Source organism: Triticum aestivum, chromosome 6B, assembly GCF_018294505.1.
Source record: "Triticum aestivum cultivar Chinese Spring chromosome 6B, IWGSC CS RefSeq v2.1, whole genome shotgun sequence".
NCBI lineage: Eukaryota > Viridiplantae > Streptophyta > Magnoliopsida > Poales > Poaceae > Triticum > Triticum aestivum.
In genome coordinates, this window is record NC_057810.1 from 53294165 (window position 1) to 53314636 (window position 20472).

At 43.7% G+C, this 20472-nt stretch overlaps 1 protein-coding gene across 1 annotated transcript; it reads left to right on the forward strand.

Annotated features, from left to right (window-relative positions):
* Positions 1-485: 485 nt before the first annotated feature.
* On the forward strand, positions 486-4757 carry LOC123135721 (uncharacterized). Its single transcript, XM_044554907.1, has 2 exons — positions 486-927; positions 1329-4757. Exon 2 carries the CDS (start codon positions 1332-1334, stop codon positions 2322-2324), a length of 993 nt encoding a protein of 330 aa, XP_044410842.1. The 5' UTR covers positions 486-927; positions 1329-1331; the 3' UTR covers positions 2325-4757.
* Positions 4758-20472: the final 15715 nt, after the last annotated feature.

Here is a 20472-nt window from a genome sequence, read left to right on the forward strand (position 1 = left end):
TGATATGCTCTGTGATATAGTAATCTTCTAGTATATGTCTGTGATCCCCTATGTGTATGTTTCTTGACATCTACTGTAATCTATCATGTACTAGTAACTTTGCTATAGTCTAATTGATGTTCAGTTGTTAGTCTCTGTGCAAGCTATGTACCAGTGGCATTTATGCTTGTGATTTTCTAGTGAACTTGTTTAATTTCAGTTCATATGTTAGCACAAGTACCTTTGCTATATAAATATATATGTGTGTGCTTGTGATTTAAACAGTCTGTTTTCTGTCCAGTAATTTTGTTTCTTTCCTTCTTCCCTTTTTTATACGCTTGCTAGATATATATATATATATATATATATATATATATATATATATATATATATATATATATATATATATATATATATATATATGTCCATGTCTTTTGACTTCCCTTGTCACTGATGCTAGTATTGTAGTTCTCTAGTAGTTTGAAAATACCAATTAGAGAGTGAGTGTCAACTTTAATTTCCCTATGTTGTTTGTCATCGTCCTTGATTATTTTAGGTTTATATTTTCTTGCGATCATCACCCTTATTGTGTTATCTAGCTTTCGCCGAGCATAGTTGCCGTTGCCTAGTCCCTGAGGAGAACACGACATCCGTAGTTTGGGCATAAAAACCCTGCTATATTACAATAGATCATTTTGGCGCCGTTGCCGGGGACTAGCGTCGAGCATTTGTGTGAGGCTTTAGACTAGGTTTAGCTTGTTTCCTTTTTGTGCTTTATATATTTGTGATATATCTCTAGCCACTAACCCCTGTTCTAGTTAGTATCCTTTTGTCTTCTTTTCCTTTTTGCAGGTTGGATTATCCTCTCGGTTATGTCTTACTATTCAAATCATCAGGCTTATGCGAGCAACACTACAAACCGCATGGAAAGTGTTCAAGAACTGATAGGTAAGATTTCCCATCGATTAGATGATTTAGCTCGGCAGCGAGAAGGAGTTTTTGAGGATAGGCCTAGCTCTTATGATCCTTATTCTAGAGGTCATCCTTATGTTGCTCCTACATGCGATATTTGTGGATTTCAGGGCCATTCACCCGCTGAATGTCAGCGTGGTTACTCTCACCCTCCTAATTGTTATGGCATGAGCTTCGCCCCATAGCCTAGCTCATACCAAAACAATTACACACATGGGTGGCCTGAAAACCAGAATATGTCATATAGGAGCAATAACCCTGAGATCTCATCGTTTGCCTCTAGTTATCCAATGCGGGGATTTAGGTACAATGAGGAGAACCACAACTATGCTCCACAACAGATTTATTCACCTCCTACTCATATACCTCAATACCAGGAGATGTGTCCAATGGAGTTAAATGGTCCTCCATTTGGTCAACCAACAACTCCAGCACCTTTCGAGCAATCTCATGTGCAAGTGCCCACACAAGATGAATTTTATGAGACAGAGAAGCTCACATTGCTTAGTATCGAGTTCACTTGGAGTGCCGAGGATGATCCTATTAGGAAGGTTATACTAGATGAAATGAAGAAGATCAAGAGTGGAAAAGAGCTAGTGGAAGAAGTAAGGAAGATTGAGAAGAACATCAACACTGGCAGCACTATTTCTTCGCAACTTGAGTTGAGTGTGGCTGAGATATCCATGGATACATGTGAGGTTCCAACACCTTCACACTTCGTTGAGCAAGTTAGCAAGTGCCTTGAGCAAGAGATACCTCAGATTGAAGAAGATGAACTAGAAGACAAGGAACAAGATGGTCAAGAGCTGCAATTCCCAAGTGATCAAGTTGAAGACTCATCATCTATTACTCCTGAAGAACTACAAGAAGCTGCTGTAGATGAAGATGAAGAACATGAGATTAATTTGCCTATTGTCATACCAGAGCGTGATGTGTCAGGTTTACTCAATCCTCTTGATGACATAATGTCTTGTGATTTCTTTGCTACCACCTTGCATTACATGATACCATCACTTAAGATTGATTTGAAAACTCATTTGCTTGGATATGATGATATATACCCTGTTAGTGGCATTGCTCTCATTTGTGATGATCACAATTACTTTCCTCATGCCAGTCTTGAGCTTAATGATAAATGTCATCCTCGTGTGAGTATTGACCATGCTGATTTCTTCCATCCTAAACATGTGCTTTATAGTTATGCTTATATAATTGGATATTCCATTGATGACTTGGAGGGCATCGACCGTATCACTTGTAGTTGTTTGTGTGAGTCCTATTTCAGGCTTTTGCTACTGCACTGTTTACTACATGCTGACCAGGTCCGAGGTGACATTCCTTGGGATCCTGGTGGAGTCAGAGCATGGCGATGAGGGGAGCACAAACAGGGAACACAAACAGAGAAGAGTGGAGAGAAGAAAGTAGGAGAGAAGAGTATACAAATACCAGGTGATTCTGTTCCACTTGAAGCAACCTTTAGAAAATTTAGTACGAGAACTGGCATTTTATTGCATTGAAACTCTTTTTGCATTGTGACACCTTACTCTTCACTGCAAAGTAGGATTCACTCCAAGAAGATTGTTGATTCTCTTAATACTAAAACTATGCAGCTGTATTCTTCTTATGGTAATTTGTGATAATGAATACTTTATACCTCCATGTAAATGTTCAATGGGAATGCCTTGAGTCTAAGTGAAACCTACTAATGAATTGATGTGCTGTGTCTGACTGTCCCAAGTTAAGCTAAGTAACTGGTGGCACTTAAGTAGTAGCTATGATCTCTGGATCTGTAGTATGTCAAAAACAGTGTCATTAGCTATGGATTCCTCTTTCAATTATTCCTGTTTTACTTAAGCTAAGTAATTTTCAAATAACTAAATAAAATAATTATGATAATTTAAGTCCGATCGACCTATAGTAGCATGTCATGTTCCCTGGATCGGTGGCTTGTGAAATCTCGTAGATTGGACTGTAAAAAAAATTTATAAGAAAAATGCTATAATTTGTCGAACCAGGTGTATACCATGTTCTCGAGATCGGTGGTATGTTCCTTTGGGGAGATAACAAAAAAATATACTAATAATTTGGTCGAGCCAGGTGTATACCATGTTCTCGGGATCGGTGGTATGTTCCTTTGGTGAGACTGATATAATATCATCACTTGTGCTTTAAATTTAATAAGTAACTTGTTTTTCTAATTGATTTTGGGGTCCCAGCTTATTTCAGGGCTGAAGACAGAGCCAGCTCTTGATTATTAGTATTCACTTTGACTCAAGGCCATTGACTTGGAACATTTACAGTGTGTTATAAAATATTTCTTATCACAATTTAGCTTCAGTATAGTACATTTGCTTAGTTCCAGTATTGTCGGAATTACTATCTATCGGAAAGTGTATCTTTACTAGGCAGTGTGAGTTGTGTCACCATCAATTTTTTTTCCTTTGCTTGAGGACAAGCAAATATTTAAGTGTGGGGGAACTTGATAAGCACATTTCTTATATACTATTTGGGCACACAAATTCACCTTTTATTGAGATACATCCATCCATTCTTGCTATGACTTGTTGAATATTCGAATGATAATTATAAAAGAGAATGTTGACTAGTGAATTGTTTATTTTGCAGAAAAGTGCACAAAGGCACTATAATCGTCAAGACTTCTACTATGTGGCTAACGAGAAGAGAGAAGGGCATGAAAGAAATACATCAAGGCTTGAGCGTGAAGGAAAGAAGTAATGTAGGGGAGCAAACTAAAAGAAGAGGAGGATCTTCTTGGGAAGAAAGAAGAAAGGAGGAGGGCCAAAGTAAAAAAGACAGAACAGAGGAGAGGATCAATAATCCCTAGAGCAGCCGATCCCCATCGGGCCTGGCTAACACCTCTCCTTCCCCCCGTCTCCTTCTCCCACCTCCGGCCGCCGCCGCGGCCAGGCCAGCGTGGCGGCGCGCCAAGCAGCCCATCACCGCATCCAGCACCACTTCCTCCCACGTCACTCAGCGCCACCACTTCCATCATCACCATACTGCGCCATCTATCCACCACCACCAGCGCCATACATCCATCGCCTTCCACAACGCCATACATCCATCGCCATCCACAGCGCCACACATCACCTACCAGCACCACCTCGTGCCCACCATCAGACATGGCGACGAGGGATTCTTCCCCAGCGCGCTACTTCCTGCAGCCGCACGCCCGACCAGACGCACAGCCGTGGGTGTCTGAACACCCACGCGACCCTGCTCCTGCTCCTGCTCCTTCTTTGCCCTGCTGCTTCTTCCCTCTCCTCAAATCCTATTGCTGCTAGACTTCTTATTCCCTGAACCTCCTGCTGATACTGCGCTTTGCTGAACTCCACGCCCCCTGTTGCATCTTTCTTCTTCTCCTCGACCTCTTGCTGCTGCCTCCTCTTCTCTAAGTCCAGCTGCTGCTCCTTCCTTGCTGCGCCCTGCGGCTTCTACTTTCAACTGCCACTACTACTCCCTTCCCCTCACTGCTACTCTTCTTCCTTACCTCCTCTGCTGCTATATCTCTTCCCCCCTCTTTATATTCTCTGAATTTTCTGTAATAGGAGTAGTAAGAAGCTTTGTCTTCAGATTATCTAAGTTCCTGTAACCTGCTATATGTTCAGTTTCGTACTTGTAAAATATAGTGCACTTTATTATGTGCTCTGACTAGTTAATGTCTAGTTGTTTGGATAATATTTAGTATATGTGATATGCTCTGTGATATAGTAATCTTCTAGTATATGTCTGTGATCCCCTATGTGTATGTTTCTTGACATCTACTGTAATCTGTCATGTACTAGTAACTTTGCTATTGTCTAATTGATGTTCAGTTGTTAGTCTCTGTGCAAGCTATGTACCAGTGGCATTTATGCTTGTGATTTTCCAGTGAACTTGTTTAATTTCAGTTCATATGTTAGCACAAGTACCTTTGCTATATAAATATATATGTGTGTGCTTGTGATTTAAACAATCTGTTTTCTGTCCAGTAATTTTGTTTCTTTCCTTCTTCCCTTTTTTATACGCTTGCTAGATATATATATATATATGTCCATGTCTTTTGACTTCCTTTGTCACTGATGCTAGTATTGTAGTTCTCTAGTAGTTTGAAAATACCAATTAGAGAGTGAGTGTCAACTTTAATTTCCCTGTGTTGTTTGTCCTCGTCCTTGATTATTTTAGGTTTATATTTTCTTGCCATCATCACCCTTATTGTGTTATCTAGCTTTCCCCGAGCATAGTTGTCGTTGCCTAGTCCCCGAGGAGAACACGACATCCGTAGTTTGGGCATAAAAACCCTGCTATATTACAATAGATCACTGGATGTTATAGAACTCAGCTCGAAGTCGATGATCCTCGATATCTCCTATGTCCTTTGCCCATTGCAGAATATGGGCATCGCCAGATCTAGGTGACATGTGAAGGTTCTGGTGATCCCGTCTGTACTCCAGCATGTGGTGTAGGACATACAATCCATCATTAAGAGAATCGTTCGGTTGCTGGATGCAGCAAAAGTCGGTCTTACGGCTGAAGGCGGCTCTGCCGCCCCTTCTTTTCTCCACCCCTTGCTTGGTAGTAAAACATAGCACCGTCGAGAACATCTTTGATGTGGGTGTAATCCTTTTTGTGAATGTTCTTCGACGAGTCCAAGTAAAGAGTGTGGGAGAATAGGGGGTAGAGGATGATCAGGACGGCGCGCCCGCCGCTGCGCAAAATAAGCACACCTCAAATTAATTAGCCTCCACCGTGCAAATGAATTATTGAAATCGAAGGAAGGATAGCAGCGCGGATGACTTACACGGGATGATAAGGCACGAGAATCGCCTCCTTGTCCTTATTGGCGAGCATGAAACTGACGATGTAATCCCTCGCGTATTCACGCTGCACTGCATAGACTCCCAAGAAGCTCTCGTGCATGTAGTACGGGTCAGCGACACAGATATGACGTATCTGCTCAACCCCAATGATTTAGTTCATGTGCAAGGCATAAAGGCGGACAAACGTAAAATCCATCTTCTTCACGTGAAACATGTCGAATATGTAATCGAATCGGAGGAAGAACTTATCCGCAGGGAAGCTGTCGACGTACGACATTTGCCGCGGAATGTTAACCACGTAAAATGGGTATCCTGGATCTTTCGAGGCGATGAGGCATTTCTCTACCCGCAGCACAGCGTCATGAAGTCTCCTTAGATCACCGAATCTGGCCCGTAGCGCTGTTGCATGTAGGATTGGTTGATCGGGGATATGCCATTTATCCGCATCGGGGATATCTATACGGTCGTGAAGCCGAGGCTGCTGAGGCGGCTGGATCACAGAATCAGCTTTTTTTCCTTTCCTCGCTCTCTTTCTAGACTTCTTTACTACCGGAAGGTCGTCCATAATACGTTGAGACGGTAATTCAGGCACCGACTCATGACGCTCAAACCCTGAGGAGGCGCCAGTATAGACATAGTGTTCAGCGCCATCGTTATCCTCATCCTCATCCATGGCGACATCATCAGCGACTAATGGAGCCTCCTCCTTACCCCGTCCGCTATCACCCAACCCGACACCCGACGCTAATTGGGTAGGTGGGGTGTTGATGTTCATACCTTGCTGAGGCTGCATGCTTGTGGGTGTGCTCCCGGCTGCCTCCAGACGAAGCAGACTCTTTGGCCACAACATGACCCACCCATTGCAACAATCACCAAGCCACCGCGGTGTCTCCTCGTCATCCACCAGTAGTGTTGGAGGAGGCAAATTCTCATGGCCCGGTTCGACACTGCCCATGGAAACCTTGAAGACGTTCGGGGGGATCGGCCGGCTGTGGAACAATGGTTCCTTCGGCTTCATTATCGTCGCCTTCCCCACGTCCACCTTCTGGTCGCCGATGGTGTACAATATGGTGCATGGGGTTTCGTTGGCCTACAAAGAAAAGTCTGCGACGTGAGACATCCGAAAGGCAACGAAAACGGGAGATTATACATTTATATTGAACGGGACCGGTGTGACAGATACCGTGAGGACGTCGAGCTCAGCCAAAGACGAAGCACCGCCGAGCACGTCCGGTGCGGGAGCCGGTGCGGGAGCAGGTGCTCCCAAGAAGTCAGCAAGGGGAAAGTCCTCTACATTTTTTTCTGGATTTTTCCTTGTCCAAGTGATAACGCCCGTCACTAAGGAAGTAGACAAATCTGCAGCCACCTGTTTTGCGGCAGCTACCGCTGTTGTGACTGTCTGAGATGATTTCTTCTCAACCGCAATCTCAACCTTCTTGTCGATGTTTTCTTCAGTTAACCTTCATCTTTCCTTTCTCTCCTCCGTGGTCTCACGGTAGTACTTCTTCCACGTGGCGCCGTCTCCGACACCGTGCACGCGTCCATACGACGGTTGAGTATCCACCGGTTGTCGTTTCAATATGTTCAACGCCCGGTTGAATGGAGTGTCCCACTTGGGCCTCGCCAATGCCTCAGACGGCGAGTCGCTTTCGGCCGCAATCCGGTGCTGCTCTCTCTGCAAAAGGCACAAGGATCGTTTACAAATATGACTAACGTGTGCAGTCGAATTGATCAGAAACTAAAACTACCAGCAGTCTCATGAACTCCATAATGATCGATGTTGTCTCGTAAACCTTCTTCACTGGGTCCCAACGGTGTCGGGCCCTCAGGACGTCACGCTCCTGCGGGACGGTGAAATCCGCCAAGGGGTCTGAGATGCCCAGACTCGCGGCTTCTGCGTCCTCCTTGGCCCATTTTGACCTCTTTCCGCCATAAGCACGGCTTCCGAGGTGGTGGCTCCCAATGTTCCTCTTTTGAAGCCCCTTCATGTACTTAGACTTTTTTTGGCAGCTTCGGCCTCGCAAGCCTCCTTGAATATTTGAAACTGCTCTTCCGTGATTGTCGGATTATCCTTTACAATCTCGGAGTAGGGTTCCCCGTCGTTGATCTTTGCTTTCACTCGATTTTTCCAGGCGGCCAACGCGTCGCTAAACTTGGTCATGGCGTGTTTGTTTATCTTCTTCATTGTCGGGTCCTCGTCTGGATCTTCATAATCCTTCTCATTCCGCCCCGGGAACAAGAATATCTGGTGAAACTTCTTTAGGAGGGAGCTCCTCATATTTTCTATCTTCTATAGTTTCTCATCATTGAAGGTGGCGGTTGTCCGCACGATGCAGCCTATTTGATTGCCGTAGCACGCGCGCGCTTCCTCGGGCGCCTTTGGCTCAAAATTACCGTCGTCCACCTCCGTGACCACCAGTCTAGTAGTCCTGACTTTGTTAGGAACCCGTCCCCTCTTTGCTTTTGGTTCTACACCGGCTCCGCTCCCCGAGGCAGCACCAGTCTCAGCGCCGGTCTCGATGCCGGTCTGAATCTCAGCGCCGGTCTCAGTCTCAGCACCGGTCTGCGTGTTGGTCTCAGTCCCCGATGCCACCGATGGGCCCAGCAACAACATCGGTTGATCGTCGATAAGGCTAAAATATTCGTCTGCCGCCCGGTAGACGTCGTCGCAATCACCAGAACCCTGTCCTTCATCGTTGCTAGCCATGTTTCCTATGATTAAAGCTAGTCAATCAATTCTAGACCTAATAAAATGAATAATGACATAAAAAAGGACTATCGTTTTGCATGAACATCAATGACATATAGCTACTGTTCTATTGACCAAGTTTTTGAAAAGAAAAACAATTCTATTTTTTGTTTATAGCTAAATGCCATAGCTACTGTTTTTTATTTATAGCTAAATGCTTTTGTTTTTTGTCTAAAGCTAAAAGTCTAGGAACTACATTTTCTCTAACCCTTTTGACCTCACCAGAATTTCCACAGCAAGACCTTAGTACCTACACCCAATTTCTTCAAAAATATTCAGGTCCATAGTCCAAATAATTCAAATTTCATTTGAATGAAATTTGGAACAAATTCAGGTCCGTAGTCAAAATATTTTTTTATAGCTAAGTGTTTTTTGTTTATACCCTCTGTTAATTTAAATCTAAATGCTACTATTATTTATATACCCTAGATTAGTTTAAAGCTAAATGGAATTACTGTTTAGGAATTTTCATAAAAATTGCCCTAGCTAATTTCCTAAAAAAATTGCAAATAATTTTTCCTAAATGCTATAAAATGCCTACTGCCCTAAAAAATCAAGGGTTCATTTGAACACCTAGGGTTCATATGAACATCAACAGAGTATCAACACATATATATAATTGCCCTAGCAGAGAGAAATAGGTGGGTAGGGACAGGAGAGGCATAGCCTTACGGTCGGCGGCGAGGGCAGGCTCTGGCTCAGGCAACGGCGGTGAGGTCGAGGGCGGCAGCGGCATAGCCTTACGCTACTGCTATACCTCTGTGTATAGCATTTTCCCTAGTAGTGATCTGGTGATCCACTCCTTGATCACATTTGTACCCTCTTGCCAGGTATGTAGCAAGGCACACATCAGGTGCGGTACACAGCATAGCATACTGTAGAGCCTACGTCTAAAGCATTGGGGACGACCTTTGTCCTTTCTCTCTTTTCTTCTGCCGTGGTCGAGCTTTAACTCTTAACTTCATACCTTAGAACTCAGGCAAGAACTCCTTCTTTGACGGATCCATCTTGAACACCTTCAAGATCATGTCAAGGTATGTGCTCATTTGAAAGTACCATTTAGCTTTTTGATCTATCCTCATAGATCTTGATGCTCAATGTTCAAGTAGCTTAATCTAGGTTTTCCATTGAAAAACACTTTTCAAATAACCCTATATGCATTCCAGAAATTCTACATCATTTCTGATCAACAATATGTCAACAACATATACTCATCAGAAATTCTATAGTGCTCCCACTCACTTCTTTGGAAATAAAAGTTTCTCATAAACTTTGTATAAACCCAAAATCTTTGATCATCTTATCAAAGTGCATATTCCAACTCCGAGATGCTTACTCCAGTCCATGGAAGGATCGCTGGAGCTAGCATACCTTTTAGCATCCTTAGGATTGACAAAACCTTTCTGATTGTATCACATACAACCTTTCCTTACGGAAACTGGTAAGGAAACTCGTTTTGACATCCATCTGCTAGATTTCATAAATGCAGCTAATGCTAACATGATTCCGACGGACTTAAGCATCGCTACGGATGAGAAAATCTCATCGTAGTCAACTCCTTGAACTTGTGAAAAACTCTTCGCCACAAGTCGAGCTTCATAGACGGTGACATTACCGTCCACGTCCGTCTTCTTCTTAAAGATCCATTTATCTCAATGGCTTGCCGATCATCGGGCAAGTCCACCAAAGTCCATGCTTTGTTCTAATACATGGATCCTATCTCGGATTTCATGGCTTCTAACCATTTGTCAGAATTTCGGCCCACCATCGCTTCTCCATAGCTCGTAGGTTCATTGTTGTCTAGCAACATGACCTTCAAGACAGGATTACTGTACCACTCTGAAGTAGTACGCATCCTTGTCACCCTACGAGGTACGGTAGTAACTTGATCCAAAACTTCATGATCACTATCATAAGCTTCTACTTCAATTGGTGTAGGCGCCACAGGAACAACTTCCTATGCCCTGCTACACACTTGTTGAAGTGACGGTTCAATAACCTCATCAAGTCTACACCATCCTCCCACTCAATTCTCGAGACAAACCTTTCCTCGAGAAAGGACCCGATTCAACAAACAATCCCTATTGCTTTTGGATCTAAATTAGGAGGTATACCCAACTGTTTTTGGGTGTCCTATGAAGATGCATTTTATCCGCTTTGGGTTCGAGCTTATCAACCTGAAACTTTTTCACATAAGCGTCGCAGCCCCAAACTTTTAAGAAACGATAACTTAGGTTTCTCCAAACCATAGTTCAAATAGTGTCGTCTCAACGGAATTACGTGGTGCCCTATTTTAAAGTGAATGCGGTTGTCTCTAATGCCTAACCCATGAACGATAGTGGTAATTCGATAAGAAACATCATGGTACGCACCATATCCAATAGGGCGCAACTATGATGTTCGGACACACCATCACACTATGGTGTTCCAGGCGGTATTAATTGTGAAACAATTTCTACAATGTCTTAATTGCGTGCCAAAGCTCATAACTCAGATACTCATCTCTATGATCATATCATAGACATTTTATCCTCTTGTCACGATGAACTTCAACTTCACTCTGAAATTACTTGAACCTTTCAATAATTCAGACTTGTGTTTCATCAAGTAAATATACTCAGTATCTACTCAAATCATCCGTGAAGTAAGAACATAACGATATCCATTGCATGCCTTAGCACTTATTGGACTGCACACATCAAAATGTATTACTTCCAACAAGTTGCTTTATTGTTCCATTTTACTGAAAACGAGGCTTTCAGTCATCTTGCCCATGTGGTATGATTTGCATGTCTCAAGTGATTCAAAATCAAGTGAGTCCAAAACGATCCATCTGCATGGAGTTTCTTCATGCGTACATACCAATAGACATGGTTTGCATGTCTCAAACTTTTCAGAAACGAGTGAGCCCAAAGATCCATCAACATGGAGCTTCTTCATGCGTTTTATGACTTACATGGCAGTGCCACAAGTAGGTGGTACTATCATTACTATCTTGTATCTTTTGGCATGAACATGTGTATCACTATGATCGAGATTCAATAAACCATTCATTTTAGGTGCAAGACCATTGAAGGTATTATTCAAATAAACAGAGTAACTATTATTCTCCTTAAATGAATAACCGTATTGCGATAGACATAATCCAATCATGTCTATGTTCAACGCAAACACCAAATAACAATTATTTAGGTTTAATACCAATCTCGATGGTAGAGGGAGCGTGCGATGCTTGATCATATCAACCTTGGAAACACTTCCAACACATATCGTCAGCTCACCTTTAGCTAGTCTCCGTTTATTCCGTAGCTTTTACTTCGATTTACAAGCACTTAGCAACCGAACCGGTATCTAATACTCTGGTGCTACTAGGAGTACTAGTAAAGTACACATTAACATAATGTATATCCAATATACTTCTATCGACCTTGTCAGCCTTCTCATCTACCAAGTATCTAGGGTGATTCTGCTCCAGTGGCTGTTCCCCTTATTACAGAAGCACTTAGTCTCGGGTTTGGGTTCAACCTTGGGTTTCTTCACTAGAGCAGCAGCTGATTTGCCGTTTCATGAAGTATCCCTTCTCGCCCTTGCCCTTTTTTAAACTATTGGTTTTACTAACCATCAACAATTGATGCTCCTACTTGACTTCTACTTTCGCGGTGTCAAACATCACGAATACTTCAAGGATCATCATATCTATCCCTGATATGTTATAGTTCATCACGAAGCTCTAGCAGCTTGGTGGCAATGACTTTGGAGAAACATCACTATCTCATCTGGAAGATCAACTCCCACTCGATTAATGTGATTGTTGAACTCAGACAATCTGAGCACAAGCTCAAGGACTGAGCTTTTCTCCCTTAGTTTGCAGGCTAAGAAAATCGTCGGAGGTCTCATACCTCTTGACGTGGGCACGAGCCTGAAATCCCAATTTCAGCCCTCGAAACATCTCATATGTTCTGCGACGTTTCGAAAACGTCTTTGGTGCCTCTACTCTAAACCATTTAACTGAACTATCACGTAGTTATCAAAACGTGTATGTCAGATGTTCACAACATCCACAGACGACGTTCGAGGTTCAGCACACCAAGCGGTGCATTAAGGACATAAGCCTTCTACGAAGCAACGAGGACAATCCTCAGTTCACGGACCCAGTCCGCATAATTGCTACTATCAACTTTCAACTAAATTTTCTCTAGGAACATATCTAAAACAGTAGAACTAAAGCGTGAGCTATGACATAATTTGCAAGAATCTTTTGATTATGTTCAGGATAATTAAGTTCATCTTAGGAACTCCCACTCAGATAGACATCCCTCTACTCATCTAAGTGATTACATGATCCGAGTCAACTAGGCCGTGTCCGATCATCACGTGAGACGGACTAGTCATCATCGGTGAACATCTTCATGTTGATCGTATCTACTATACGACTCATGCTCGACCTTTCGGTCTCTTGTGTTCCGAGGCCATGTCTGTACATGCTAGGCTCGTCAAGTCAACCTAAGTGTTTCGCGTGTGTAAATCTGTCTAACACCCGTTGTATGTGAACATTAGAATCTATCACACCCGATCATCACGTGGTGCTTTGAAACAATGAACTTTCGCAACGGTGCACAGTTAGGGGGAACACTTCCTTGAAACTTTAGTGAGAGATCATCTTATTTACTACCGTCGTTCTAAGCAAATAAGATGCATAAACATGATAAACATCACATGCAATCAAAATAGTGACATGATATGGCCAATATCATTTTGCTCCTTTTTGATCTCCATCTTCGGGGCTCCATGATCATCATCATCACCGGCATGACACCATGATCTCCATCATCATGATCTCCATCACCGTGTCTCCATGAAGTTGTCTCGCCAGCTTATTACTTCTACTACTATGGCTACCGGCTAGCAATAAAGTAAAGTAATTACATGGCGTTGTTCAATGACACGCAGGTCATACAATAAATAAAGACAACTCCTATGGCTCCTGCCGGTTGTCATACTCATCGACATGCAAGTCGTGATTCCTATTACAAGAACATGATCAATCTCATACATCACATACCATTCATCACATTCTTCTTGGCCATATCACATCACACAGCATACCCTGCAAAAACAAGTTAGACGTCCTCTAATTGTTGTTTGCATGTTTTACGTGGCTGCTATGGGTTTCTAGCAAGAACATTTCTTACCTACGCAAAAACCACAACGTGATATGTCAATTGCTATTTACACTTTATAAGGACCCTTTTCATAGAATCCGATCTGACTAAAGTGGGAGAGACTGGCACCCGCTAGCCACCTTATGCAACAAGTGCATGTTAGTCGGTGGAACCTGTCTCACGTAAGAGTACGTGTAAGGTCGGTCCGGGCCGCTTCATCCCACAATGCCGCCGAATCAAGATACGACTAGTAACGGTAAGCATATTGAACAAAATCAATGCCCATAACTACTTTGTGTTCTACTCGTGCATAGAATCTACGCAATAAACCTGGCTCTGATACCACTGTTGGGGAACGTAGCAGAAATTCAAAATTTTCCTACGAGTCACCAAGATCTATCTATGGAGAGACTAGCAACGAGGGGAAGGAGATTGCATCTACATACCCTTGTAGATCGCTAAGCGGAAGCGTTCAAGAGAACGGGGTTGAAGGAGTCGTACTCGTCGTGATCCAAATCACCGGAGATCCTAGTGCCGAATGGACGGCACCTCCGCGTTCAACACACGTACAGCCCGGCGACGTCTCCCATGCCTTGATCCAGCAAGGAGAGAGGAAGAGGTTGATGAAGACCCCATCCAGCAGCAGCACAACGGCATGGTGGTGATGGAGGAGTGTGGCAATCCTGCAGGGCTTTGCCAAGCACCGCGGGAGAGGAGGAGGACTCGGGAGAGAGGAAGGGCTGCGCCAGAACTTGGGGTCCAACTGCCCTCCCACCCCTCCACTATTTATAGGTGGGGGGAGAGGGGGCCGGCCCCCCTAGATCTCATCTAGGGTTGGGGGCTGCGGCCAAGGGGGGAGGAGTGCCTCCCAAGTCAAGTGGAGGCCCTCCCCCTTAGGGTTTCCCCTCTCCCATGCGCATGGGCCTTGGGGGGGCAGGTGCCCCTGGCCCATTAAGGCTAGGGCACCCCCCTACAGCCCATGCTGCTGTATTGGACGTGGTGGAACAATTTCCGGACCTTCGAACCCCTCCGGAATCCTCCGGAACCTTCTGGAAGCTTCCCGGTACAATACCGGAAAAACCCGAACTTTTCCCAGAACCCGAACAACAACTTTCCATATATAAATCTTTACCTCCGGACCATTCCGGAACTCCCCGTGACGTCCGGGATCTCATCCGGGACTCTGAACAACATTCGGTAACCACATACAAACTTCCTTTATAACCCTAGCGTCATGGAACGTTAAGTGTGTAGACCCTACGGGTTCGGGAACCATGCAGACATGACCGAGACGTTCTCCTGTCAATAATCAACAACGGGATCTGGATACCCATGTTGGCTACCACATGTTCCACGATGATCTCATCGGATGAACCATGATGTCAAGGACTCAATCAATCCCGTATTCAATTCCCTTTGTCCCGTGGTATTATACTTGCCCGAGATTTGATATCCGATATGCCGATACCTTGTTCAATCTCGTTGCCGGCAAGTCTCTTTACTCGTTCCGTAACACATCATCCCGTGATCAACCCCTTGGTCACATTGTGCACATTATGATGATGTCCTACCGAGTGGGCCCAGAGATACCTCTTCGTTACACGGAGTGACAAATCCCAGTCTCGATTCGTGCCAACCCAACAGACACTTTTGGATATACCCATAGTGCACCTTTATAGCCACCCAGTTACATTGTGACGTTTGGTACACCCAAAGCATTCCTACGGTATCCGGGAGTTGCACAATCTCATGGTCTAAGGAAATGATACTTAACATTGGAAAAGCTTTATCATACGAACTACACGATCTTTTTGCTAGGCTTAGGATTGGGTCTTGTCCATCACATCATTCTCCTAATGATGTGATCCGTTATCAACGACATCCAATGTCCATGGTCACGAAACCGTAACCATCTATTGATCAACGAGCTAGTCAACTAGAGGCTTACTAGGGACATGGTGTTGTCTGTGTACCCACACATGTATCCGAGTTTCCTATCAATACAATTATAGCATGGATAATAAACGATTATCATGAACAAGGAAATATAATAATAACTAATTTATTATTGCCTCTAGGGCATATTTCCAACAGTGCCTTCTCCTGCTCCACCCCTAGTCGTAGAACTTGTCATACCGGATCCCCATCCCTACCACCCATCCCATACATCCATGTTCAAAACAGGACAAATCATCACACAAAAATCCATGGAGAATGACGAGGATTACAATCGAAGTTGAGGATCGTCATGATTGGCTGCACAATGCCGGCGGCGCAACGGAGCCACGGAATGACATCTCAGCAGATCCTCGATCTCAATAGTTTGCGACTAGCCATGGAATGCCAAATTCGCCGCCACTTGACAAGATCCTCGATCTCCGCAGTTTACTCGTTGATGGTGCTTGTGAGCTTATCGAGTTACGCCTTAATCGATGGATCAATCACCTTGGGTTGTAGATGCTCGGTGCAGAGGCTAGCGTCTCACCGAAATATGCCAGCGCACAAGGAATGATGGATTTAGTCTTCGATACCATATGTAAGAGGGAGGATCGTGGTTAGTCTGAATCAATCACTCAAAGAGGGGTGGTTTCAGTGTAGCTATTGCAATTCGATTTACAGACAGAGAAGAACAGAGGGAAACCTGCTAAGGGCCTGTTCGGTTCAAGGAGTTTTAACAGGGATTGTGGGGGGGGGGGTTAAATCCCCTACAAGCCAAACTCCCCTCCAATCCTCTCTAAACCCTTCGGGAGGAGGTTGAACCGAACAAGGCCTAAAGGAGAAAGTGGTACTAAGTAGTCATCGGGTGCCGTCCTTGATTCATTGGATGCCCCTCCTCTTGGCCAATGGCTTAAATTCTAGTTGGGGTAGAGGTGGTCGCATTCACCCACTCGGGCCCTTGGTACTTGGGGTTTGCCCTATATGTGCAACGGGGCCGTCATGCACCGATGCTCAAGTCACACCGGGAGATGGGCCGACATGTCAAGGGTGCTGAGAAGTTTGATGACATATGCGAAAGTACATTTGTTTCTTACTATCAGGTAGCTGTGGGTAGTGGGCATGCACTCATCTTGAGCAGTTTGGCAATGCGGTTTACTATGCAGCTGCACGGCTAACCAGATATGAGTAAGCGTGCAATGACCTACAAGTACCACAATCAGTTTTCTTTCTGCATAACACGTGGAGCAACTTCATAAGGGTCGGGAAAAACAAACATGAGCTCAATTCAAAAGAAGAGGGCAACCCATGATCAATAGAACATCCGAGCTCGTTACAAAATGTGTCTTGCTTCATCACACCGTGCTAAAGTTGGTGTTTAAGAATCGTTTTTTTTCTTCAGGAAAAGGCATTCCCACCATCTTTTATTTATTTATTTATTTTTGAGGAAAAGGCATTCCCAGCATCCCAAAGAAAGCAAAATTGCAATGAAACTCGGCCCTGGTTAAATCAGAAGCTATTTATGCACTTAAAAATAACAGCAGGTCTAGTGCGATTTGACATTCAGTAATACCCTTCTAAATATCAAGTTCAGAATGTCAAAAACTCAGCATAAACGCAGATATGCAGACATAACGTTGAAAACTCCATGCTGGACACAACATGGACGGTAATCAAACCCAGCAGCAGATGTGCCCGCACTAAATTGTAAACAAGATGAATCGACAAGCGAGCCCAGCGCATTGTAAGTACTGAATTATGGAAGTAACCCAGTGTGCCTTCAATCTTCATGCCAGAATGTTTATTAGCAGAGAGCGACAATAGGAAATTTACAGTGTGGTCATCAGCAGCCCGTTTCTTCATCTCCAACGACCAAAACGAAACCTGCCATCAGCAGCCCGTTTCTTCATCTCCAACGACCAAAACGAAACCTGCGGAGCAAGTAATAACATCATCAGTTAAAGAAACGTTGTAGCTTTCATTCAGGGAAAGCTGGTGAAGGTATTCTCATAATTTTTGTATGACCTAAAAAGGCACTCTTCAAGTATTCTGACAATTTTTAGTTCACTAGGTATGAGACAGAATATGAAGTGACAATCCTGTAGTTCTGCATATATAAAGGAAAGCTGGAGGTGTTCTCATAATTTTTGTATGACCTAAACAATAATCATTAGCTTCACAATGGTGGAAATTGTGCCAAAAGTTCCATAGAACATTATCAGACAAAACCAACATCTCAAACAGAGAATGATGATAGGTAGCTTGTATTGTGGTTGGTACCATTTCAACTTCAAATATGAAATGTATTTGGCAACACAAGTCTGAGTAGAGGCTGAAAGAAAAGTGGGCATACAAGGGGCTCATGGAGTAGGAACATCTAGAAAGCTCATAGGCATACTTAAAAAAATGTACCAGCTAGCTAGTCACTAACAAATTGAATTTGATTAAATTCATGGTTGAGGATCATCACGATTGGCTGCACGATGCCGGCGGCGCAACGGAGCCACGGAATGACATCTCAGCAGATCCTCGATCTCAATAGTTTGCGACTAGCCATGGAATGCCAAATTCGCCGCCACTTGACAAGATCCTCGATCTGCGCAGTTTACTCGTTGATGGTGCTTGTGAGCTTATCGAGTTATGCCTTAATCGATGGATCAATCACCTTGGGTTGTAGATGCTCGGTGCAGAGGCTAGCTTCTCACTGAAATATGCCAGCGCACAAGGAATGATGGATTTGGTCTTCGATACCATATGTAAGAGGGAGGATCATGGTTAGTCCGAATCAATCACTCAAAGAGGGGTGGTTTCAGTGTAGCTATTACAATTCGATTTACAGACAGAGAAGAACAGAGGGAAACCTGCTAAGGGCCTGTTCGGTTCAAGGGGTTTTAACAGGGATTGTGTGTGTGTGGGGGGGGGGGGTTAAATCCCCTACAAGCCAAACTCCCCTCCAATCCTCTCTAAACCCTTTTGGAGGAGGTTGAACCGAACAAGGCCTAAAGGAGAAAGTGGTACTAAGTAGTCATCGGGTGCCGTCCTTGATTCATTGGATACCCCTCCTCTTGGCCAATGGCTTAAGTTCTAGTTGGGGTAGAGGTGGTCGCATTCACCCACTCGGGCCCTTGGTACTTGGGGTTTGCCCTATATGTGCGACGGGACCGTCATGCACCGATGCTCAAGTCACACCGGGAGATGGGCCGACATGTCAAGGGTGCTGAGAAGTTTGATGACGTATGCGAAAGTACATTTGTTTCTTACTATCAGGTAGCTGTGGGTAGTGGGCATGCACTCATCTTGAGAAGTTTGGCAATGCGGTTTACTATGCAGCTGCACGGCTAACCAGATATGAGTAAGCGTGCAATGACCTACAAGTACTGCAATCAGTTTTCTTTCTGCATAACACGTGGAGCAACTTCATAAGAGTCGGGAAAAACAAACATGAGCTCAATTCAAAAGAAGAGGGCAACCCATGATCAATAGAACATCCGAGCTCGTTACAAAATGTGTCTTGCTTCATCGCACCGTGCTAAACTCGGTGTTTAAGAATCATTTTTTTTTCTTTAGGAAAAGGCATTCCCACCATCTTTTATTTATTTATTTATTTTTGACGAAAAGGCATTCCCAGCATCCCAAAGAAAGCAAAATTGCAATGAAACCCGGACCGGGTTAAATCAGAAGCTATTTATGCACTTGCAAATAACAGCAGGTCTAGTGCGATTTGACATTCAGTAGTACACTTCTAAATATCAAGTTCTGAACGTCAAAAACTCAGCATAAACGCAGATATGCAGACATAACATTGAAAACTCCATGCTAGACACAACATGGACGGTAATCAAACCCACCAGCAGATGTGCCCGCACTAAATTGCAAACAAGATGAATCGACAAGCGAGCCCAGCGCATTGTAAGTACTGATTTATGGAAGTAACCCAGTGTGCCTTCAATCTTCATGCCAGAATGTTTATTAGCAAAGAGCGACAATAGGAAATTTACAGTGTGGTCATCAGCAGCCCGTTTCTTCATCTCCAACGACCAAAATGAAACCTGCCATCAGCAGCCCGTTTCTTCATCTCCAACGACCAAAACGAAACCTGCGGAGCAAATAATAACATCATCAGTTAAAGAAACTTTGTAGCTTTCATTCAGGGAAAGCTGGTGAAGGTATTCTCATAATTTTTGTATGACCTAAAAAGGCACTCTTCAAGTATTGTGACAATTTTTAGTTCACTAGGTATGAGAAGGAATATGAAGTGACAATCCTGTAGTTCTGCATATATAAAGGAAAGCTGGAGGTGTTCTCATAATTTTTGTATGACCTAAACAATAATCATTAGCTTCACAATGGTGGAAATTGTGCCAAAAGTTCCATAGAACATTATCAGACAGAACCAACATCTCAAACAGAGAATGATGATAGGTAGCTTGTATTGTGGTTGGTACCATTTCAACTTCAAATATGAAATGTATTTGGCAACACAAGTCTGAGTAGAGGCTGAAAGAAAAGTGGGCATACAAGGGGCTCATGGAGTAGGAACATCTAGAAAGCTCATAGGCATACTTAAAAAAATGTACCAGCTAGCTAGTCACTAACAAATTGAATTTGATTAAATTCATGGTTGAGGATCGTCACGATTGGCTGCACGATGCCGGCGGCGCAACGGAGCCACGGAATGACATCTCAGCAGATCCTCGATCTCAATAGTTTGCGACTAGCCATGGAATGCCAAATTTTCCGCCACTTGACAAGATCCTCGATCTCCGCAGTTTACTCGTTGATGGTGCTTGTGAGCTTATCGAGTTATGCCTTAATCGATGGATCAATCACCTTGGGTTGTAGATGCTCGGTGCAG